The sequence below is a fragment of the Paralichthys olivaceus genome, chromosome 8, assembly GCF_024713975.1.
Source record: "Paralichthys olivaceus isolate ysfri-2021 chromosome 8, ASM2471397v2, whole genome shotgun sequence".
NCBI lineage: Eukaryota > Metazoa > Chordata > Actinopteri > Pleuronectiformes > Paralichthyidae > Paralichthys > Paralichthys olivaceus.
Genome location: NC_091100.1, coordinates 6244137 through 6252500, shown reverse-complemented (window position 1 = coordinate 6252500; position 8364 = coordinate 6244137). Strand labels below are relative to the sequence as shown.

Here is an 8364-nt window from a genome sequence, read left to right as displayed (position 1 = left end):
ATGTATTTTTTAATGAGTTTAAATGAATCCTCTGGGCTTGTGTGTGTGTGTGTGTTTGTGCTTCATGTGTGTTTACCAGTGAAGTCGACAGGCTGCTTGCGGCCTCCGTTGATGAACAGCTTGAGAGAGGGGAAACCTCCGATGTCAAACTCCTCAGCCAGCTCCTTCTCCTCCATGGCGTCCACTTTGGCCAAACGCATCGTGGCTTCCTCCTCCTTCAGTTTCCCAGCAGCCTCTGCGTACACCGGCTCCAGACGCTTGCAGTGACCACACCAGGGGGCATCTGCAGAAAACACACACGCAGATCATGCAGGAGACAAACTGGGACCTGAGAGGTGTTTAGGAACTAAAACAGGCCTCGGCCCTGTTGTCACTATCAGCAGCACTTGTCCAGATATACATGGAAATAAGCTGCTGATAGCAATGGTGGCAGTTGGCTTCAGGCTTTATCCTGTTTGATGACCTCTCTGCCACGACTGAGCTCATGTGTGGGAGAATGAACCTGGAGAACATCTGGACATGAGAGGCCACTTGTGTGCACATGCATTTGCATGATAACGCATCAATGCATGAGAAGGTTTTAACAGAAAGAAATGCAGGAAAGTCTCAGACATTTAAACTAAAGGTTCACATACTCAGCTCTTCCTGCAGCTTTTGGTCGTATCCCACAGTTTTTTCCTATTAGGTTAAGACCTATTATCAAAGCATATTTGTTCCCAAGGCGGAAAATTACCCTCTTTGCTCATTTAACATTTTGTTTTTTGTTCTCACTCTAAAATAAAAGAGCTCACATCTGCACGTCCTCTTTTCAAAATACACATCTGCATGATATTATAACACAAAATCTGGTTTGTGATAAAAAGCAACACAGATGTTTAAAGGAAGGCAAACAGATGTGATTCATTTTCGTAAGAATTGCACAGTAATTCAAGGTTTTTGGAAAAACTGTTTAAGGAGAAACTGAAAACATTTTAGAAGTGAATTGAATCTGAGCTTAAGGAGACATATATCAAATATCAGAGGTGCATGCTACAGATACTTGAATTGATTGTAAAACCAGAACGAAGAATGAAACAAGACTATACAATAGAATAATGTTAATTTACAAAATGAATATGGACTCTTCTGAGGTGAGATTGAGTTACACAAAGAAACATTCCAATTTCAATGTTTATTTCTTTTTGATTTCATAGGTAGGAGGTCATATGACAAGTAAAGTTCTGGTTTGTAAAAATGTAAAACTAAATCAAAAGTGTTCATTTGATTTTCAGTTATTTATATTTATACATTACATCGCAACTACTCACAGAATTCGACCAGTAGAAACTGGTTCTCGCTCAGAGCTCTGTCAAAGTTGTTGATGTGGAGAACCATCACATCTTTCTCCTCCTCTATCTCTGTTGTTTTCTCTTTCTTCTCCTCCTCCTCTGACTCTCCTGCAGCTTCTTCATCTCTCTCCTCTGGTGTTTCTGTCTCTGAGTCACTGTTCTCCTCTGAGTCGTTGGCCTGGGTGCAGGAGGCCCACAGCAGCAGGCCCAGCAGGGTTAGGGACAGAAGCGTGTGCGTCCTCATGTCGGCTGTTTTCCCGTGTCCGGCTGCTCTGGTGCCTCCGCTCAGGTAGTGGACACCTTCAGTACATGTGTCCCTGCAGGTTTCTACCTTTATGTGTCTAATATGGAGAGTGTGTGTGTCGACTTGTTACTGGCCTTCCTGCTCATCCAATCAGGAGTTACGCTCTTTCCAGTTTGAGCCAATCAGGCGGTGCCCTGTACAGTCCAGAATTGGGAAAACTGTCCGATCTACTGTTTAGGTTTCACACGTACACTCATCCATTTGTGTTTCTCCTCCCTTTTCTTGAAAATGATCCTGTTTACTATCAGAGGTTTTCACCAGACAGACGGGAACATGTGGATAAATATACTCAGTTGCACTCTGGGCCTCATTTACCTAAAAACAGGGATATTACATGGATTTATCTTCCTCCTCTCCTCGGTTTTCTGTCACCTTCTCTTCTTATTTTATTAAACTACAGAAAACACTCTTAGCTGTCCTGCCTTGATGCAAATGTTTCATTCACACAGAAATTATTATTTTGCCTCCGGCTAAAATTCAAATTTCAGGATCACATGAGCACATTGTCAACAGATTCATGATTTGCATTAGTGACAGGAGCGTTATCTGTATATTTCCCTTTAGCTGTTTAGACTTCAGAAGTAAACTATTAACAGGGAATCTTAGAATGTTATTTTTATACTGTTATCTTATGATATTGATCTTATTTATGTACCTGGTGCTACCTGTTCATTTGCACTATTGTATTGCATGTGGTATATACTGAATGTGTTGTGTGTGTATTTTATGTACTTGTATTGTATTTAACGAGAAGCCAAAGACACATTTCCACTGAGTTAGACAATAAAATCGATCTGATCTAAACTAATCTGCTCGAACTATTTCCTGAAATGGATTGAGAAATGAATAATAATGAGGCTAATAGCTGATTAGAGTCTTCTCAACAGATCCATTATTTATACGTCTTTTCCTTGAGGGACACACATTCATACACTTCCTCTATCACACATGACTCCTTCACTGCCAGCACAGCTTTCAGGGACAATTTGGGGTTCAGCCTCCAACCTGAGGTCAGGGCTGCTGCACACTGGAGGATTTTCAACTCAAACAATTAAAAAATTAAAAAAAGTGGGAGACCATACTGACAGATTTAATCTTATAATCTTCAGAACACACACACTGGACACATTTGCCAGGAACTCAGACCACACACTTGCCGTTTGTAGGAAACTATTTCACAGTGACAATTCCAGAGACTCAAAATCTCACAGAAACTTGCAACATATTTTTTATGGCAGTTCTTTAGGTGCATTGCCGCCAATTGTTTCTCTCCACAGTCGCCAAAGTGCTGCTCATCGTGGGAACTGTTGAGTTTCTCTATATTTTTGAAGGTCTTGACGTTCTATGTAAAAGACCTTGAGATAAAGCACATATAATAAAATTGAACTGAACTGGAGTGTGGAACACTTTGTGTGATGAAACGTGAAAAATCAAACATGGAGGAGGAATGACGTCATGTTCGGTTTGGAGCAGAAAAACAGCAAATCATGTGTTGCAGTGCGAGTTGGAAATGTATATTTGTTTTTAGTCATAGCTGTAGAAGTACGCAACACAGTTCGTACTCTGTTGCAGCAGATTGTCAGAGGGGGCAGAGCTGTAAATTCACTTAACTATAGTCACAGTTCTACCTCATGAGGATCAAAGCATTGCCACTTAGTCTAAACTTCAAAGTAACTAACAACTGCTCCTTGATCTACATCACAAAACCCTGGCAGCGGTGGGATTCGAACCCACGCCCCCGAAGAGACTGGAGCCTTAATCCAGCGCCTTAGACCGCTCGGCCACGCTACCTGTGAGACTGAGGCTTCCTGGCACTCAAGTTCACCCCTATGGACGATTTAGAGTGTTTCACAGAGAAAAACAGAAAAACCAAGACTTGAACCGAGAACCTTGGTTCCATTCACTTCTCTTGCATCAGGGTTAAGATCTCAGAGACACAGAAGATCAGACGTGACTGTTTGACTCGATGCTGTTAGATAAAAGTTTTTTTTGCATTTGGGTGAACTGACCCTTAAAAAGCAGAAGAAAAACTGTGCACTTCAATGTATTCTTTTTATTAAACTTTGCACAATCAAAACTATGACGAACACGACACTTCTTACACTTACTTCAATGCTGCATGTGCGTGTTCTCCGACAGTGTGTGTGTGAGCTCAGGGTTCGGTTCCCAGTACGCCAGCAAGTCACTGAAGTCCAGCTGATTGTTGTCCAGGGCGTGTGTGTTGTGGTGTGTGTTAAAGGGCATGTGTGTGTCAGTGTCTGTGTGCGCGCCGCCCTGTGGTGTGTTCGTGTTTGTGACGTCAGGTGTGTTAGTGAAGCTGTTCAGGGAGCAGCAGGGGATCGGTTCTGTCCAGAAACTGAGCGGGAGATGCCGTTTGATCATCGGTCGGCCGCGGCCCTGACTCGGGCCCACGTGGTCGAACAGTTCAGCGAGGGGCCCCAAAATGGAGTTGCCCTTTGCAACCCCAACTGCTTCCTGATCAGTCACGAAGCCATTTTCTTGCTCCTCCGGAGTTCCTGCTCTCGCTATTCTCAGCAGGTCGTCGTAGTAACGCAGGCGCCCGCTGGTTGTGATGGACACGGAGTCGCTGTAGATGTCACAAGCCTCTTGGTCACCGGAGCAGCGTCCGAAATATCTCTGAACATCGCGACTGATGAGGTCTGCGAAGGTCAGCAGCTGCTTGGTCACATCAAAAGCGCAGTGGGCCGGGTTCAGAAAAACCTCCTCTAGGCATTCCTCCTCCTCTTCCTCCTCCTGAGTCTCAGATTCTTCATCATCCTCCTCTTCTTCTCTTTCTTCTTCATCTTCCCTCTCCTCCGGCTTCTCCTCCTGCTTCTCTTCTCCCTCCTCTTCATTGCCGCCCTTGCACAGAGAGCTCTGGAACATCAAGGGGAAGTAGGCTGGAGTCTGGGCCTGGACGAGGAAGTTCCTGATGACGCCTGCCGCCATGTTCGCCTGTCAACGCTGGGGAGACGATCACAGGAGACAAGAGGTGAGAGTGTAACAGGAGAGAAGGATGGTGACAGAATCAAATCTTTGAAATTGGTTTAAAAAGTGAAAGGTTTATTACCCAGAGAAGTGGAAATTAGCTGAGAATCTGTTGAAGAAAAGGTCTGGTCAGGTCACTGATGGATCCACGTTTCTGTTTGTGTACGTGCATGTGTAATACTGGTCCGGTGGGACTGTCACTGTATATATACCTCAGCACACGGTCGCAGACGTGTGTGTGTCTCCCGTCGGATGAGGCAGCTTCCAGAACAAATATTTGACTGTCGAATTGGTCAAACACTCTTTGTTTACTTTATCACTGGGAAACCGGGGAGGGGGTCCGAGGCTAATGGATCCTCTGCCAGGGGATGATGGAGAGTTGTTATGAACACACACACACACAGACACACGCTCAGTTGCCTTTTCCGTCCCCGTTATCGAGCTAGTTAAAGGATAAAAAGAGCGTGAAATCAAATCACATGCTGTTTTGACTTCTAAAGGGGAACACTCTGCACTGACATCAGCCCAACACTCGTCTCCAACAACACCGGAGATACAGTCAGATGCAGCTCGTCACAATGCATGACGCTCTCCAGTGTTTCTTCCTCTTTAATCAGATGCAACAACAACCACGTCAAACTCCCAAAAGCCAATCCTCGTCCAACAGATCGATAGATAGATGATAGATGATGGATGCTTTATTGATCCTGAGGGATATTTAGGCATCCAGTCAAACACAAGAGCATAAGAATAATAAAAGGTCAAGATGAGTCCAGTTCACTGTGAGATGAAGGTCTCACCACCAGAACTACTGCAGAGCTGTCACTGTAAAGAAGTATGTGCTGATGGAGATATTGCAATATTTTAAGTGTAAGGTGATTGAAAGACACAAGGAGTATTGAAGCCAAATATAAATACAGATTTAAAGATAAATAACTGAAGCTGTACAAAGGTGAGTGTTACATTAACACAGCCTGTTCAATTATGGTTTAAAATAAAATAAAACTTAAAGTATAAAAAATATAAAATCAAACAAAGATAAACAGCAGTGATGGCGACATACTGGCAGCAAAGTGACATAATTAATAATTAATGTAAGATGATGCAGATGATGATTTGATTCTCAGACGCTGTGTCAGTTCCACCTGAAGCTGTTGAGCTAGAATTAAACTCTGAGGTGAAAACAGATCAGGCAGAGCAAAGTGCCCAAAGCAACAGACTGTCCCTGATGAGCAGGTTAGAACTTGACATGACAATGAACCAATAACAGATAAGTTTAAAAGATTTAAAAGATACGTTTGGAGACGATTTAGGTTTTTGTGACTGTCAACAAAAAGAGCTAAACCAACAATATGTTAGTTCATTCTGTCGTCTCTCAAAATGTCCAACTTCACTTCCTCTGTGCCGCTCAGTGCCCCGCCCATTTTAGCTTACCTAAAATGTAATGAGGTGTTTTCCAACTGATTTCTAGGCCTGAAGAGTATTTGACTTTTTATTAAGATTAAAATATACATGATGTAAGTTACACATATAAACCTGAACAAATATAAAATATCTATTCATAAATGGATGTTAACATTGTTTTAATGCATCTTTAGTTAGTGATAAAATGTCTTCTTCCATAACAGCCTCAGTGTTTGTGCTTTTCAGGAAACGTCCCTGAATTTATGAAACTTAGAAAACATTGACATCTTTCTTAAACTCTTAATTAGAATTAAACAGTGACATGCAATGATTTGATGAAGTCTCACTGAGTAACTTCTGCACTTCACTAGATTTTACTGACCTTTACGGACATCTGTAACTCTGTACACATGTGCACGTCAAGCATTAATGTGTGTGTGTGTTAATGTGTGTGTGTTGTGTGTGTGTGTGTGTGTGTGTGTGTGTGTGTGTGTGTGTGTTATCAGGACACCCTGGCTCCCGTGGCCTCCCTGTCATCAGTATCCAGGCTTCTGTGTTGACTTTAGGGCTAAAGATCAATAGCGGCAATATGTCAGCTCTCAAGAGCACGACAATAAATTACACACGTTTTTAGGCACACAAGCACATGAACACACACACACACACACACACACACACACACACAGAATTAGTGCAGGTCAGGTACATGTTAATGACCTGATCAAATTTACAAATAATGTACAAAAGCATAAACCTAAAAGTTTGATAAATTAAGAAAAGTCAAACGTTACGTTATTCAAATTAACATTTTCTCCTCAATTACCCACAGTGTGTCTTTCTGGCACCAACCAAGCTATGAATTCATATATAAAATGGCCAGTGCATCATTTCAAGAATTGAATTTGTAATCGTTTCTTTTTAAATGTGACAGTTTATCATCTATAGTTTAACACTGAGCAGGTTCATACAGTGAAAAATCCTGCAGCAGACTATAAACACATAAAGCAGGACAGAGGAGTGAAAATAAAGATATAATAGCTTGATAAGGGTCTGTGTCCTCCTTCACAATCGTGTCAGAAAGTTGAACTCCTTTTCTATAATCGCTCCTCTAGTTTGAAAACTATTTCCCCAGGTCTCACTGTGTTTATTGTGCAACATCAGGAAGTAGCGGCTCCAGTTTCCTGGCACAGGTTCAGGATCAGATCATTGCCATGACAACAGGAAGGCTGTGGTTTGACTTCACAGATGAGTTGTGTGCAAAGAGCTGACAAAAACTGCATGAAGAGCTGGAGGCGGATCCGCAGCTGCCAGAACCCAAACCCCTCTCTGCTGTCAGGTTCTCGACTGACAGGTGCTCTTACAGCGGAAAAAAGTGCTTTGATGAAAACGATGAAAGCGTTTATGTGAGTGCTCCTGTCTTCTGACGGACTGACACGAGAATCAGACTCAAGTCAGAGGCAGCTTTTAGAGTTTTAGGAGGGAGAAGCTCTGGAAAGGAGGTTTTCACTCCTCTTCGTTTGTTTGTCAGCTGGATTACACAAAATCTGCTGAATGCATTTCCGTGGAACTTGGTGAAAGGATGAGACATGGGTCGAGAAAGAACTCATAAATTCCAGATTGTTCCAGATAAGTCATTAAACTGATTGATATCTATGATTGTGTGCAATTTGCTGCTGATCCAAATAAAGAATGATATAGATCTGAATCTAAATGTGGATTCACAGTTGGCAGTTTTTTCTGCTGCTGAAACAAGAGCAAGAAATCTGTAACTCACACCAACGTGTAGCTGAGAGAACGTGGATTCAGGAGTTAATCAGGTATCTTCATTAGCTTTAAGACTCATTCTTACCCTTCTCCTCCAGCTCAGCCATCACTGTTCTCCACCGGGTCGTCTTTGATCTACCGCTCTCTCTCTTCCCATCTCTGGACACAACCTCAGGACGTGACAGAAATATCAGATCCTTCTCAATTTCATCACCGGGACAAGTTCTTACAGCCCGTCGTCTTGCCGTTATATTGCCTAATCTTTGTTTTTCATGCTGCACAGTCTGGACTGGACGAACCAGTTGTTAGGGAGTCGACTGTGAGCACCTCTGGCTCTGTTGAACCGGCCCTTGATGCTGCTTATTAAGGCTTCTGAGCTAAATATTCTCCAAAGCCTCACTGCAGATGGTAACCAGTGGGTCAACTAGTGTAGTTAGTCAATAGTTTAGATCCATGCACAAACAAAAATGAAGGATCTGGTGCAGAATTGATTCAACTGAACTGGAGGGCGCTCTGACAAATGACTCATTAGATTTTACAGAGCGGCCAAGAAGGAACGGCAGCGAGTAAATTATG

The 8364-nt window shown here is 42.7% G+C and overlaps 2 protein-coding genes and 1 non-coding gene across 5 annotated transcripts in view; all 3 read right to left on the bottom strand.

Annotated features, from left to right (window-relative positions):
• The window catches only part of pdia2 (protein disulfide isomerase family A, member 2), a 4885-nt gene extending 3219 nt beyond the window's left edge, over window positions 1–1666 (bottom strand). For all 3 annotated transcript variants that reach the window (XM_069529771.1, XM_069529773.1, XM_069529772.1), the window contains exons 1-2: window positions 1308–1666; window positions 77–283 (exon numbers count right to left, since the gene is read on the bottom strand). In XM_069529771.1, the coding sequence (XP_069385872.1) occupies window positions 77–283; window positions 1308–1572 (472 nt within the window). In that variant the 5' untranslated portion in view covers window positions 1573–1666. The remainder of the gene's footprint in view (window positions 1–76; window positions 284–1307) is intronic.
• A 1675-nt stretch (window positions 1667–3341) lies between these two features.
• Window positions 3342–3423, bottom strand: trnal-aag (transfer RNA leucine (anticodon AAG)). Its single transcript has one exon. It is a non-coding gene; the product is annotated as a tRNA-Leu (tRNA).
• Window positions 3424–3679: 256 nt separating this feature from the next.
• Window positions 3680–4958, bottom strand: LOC138411110 (protein PERCC1). Its single transcript, XM_069529844.1, has 3 exons — window positions 4833–4958; window positions 4703–4729; window positions 3680–4596 (listed from the first exon to the last, which is right to left on the bottom strand). The coding sequence occupies exon 3, from the start codon at window positions 4579–4581 to the stop codon at window positions 3742–3744; it is 840 nt and encodes a 279-aa protein (XP_069385945.1). The 5' UTR covers window positions 4582–4596; window positions 4703–4729; window positions 4833–4958; the 3' UTR covers window positions 3680–3741.
• Window positions 4959–8364: the final 3406 nt, after the last annotated feature.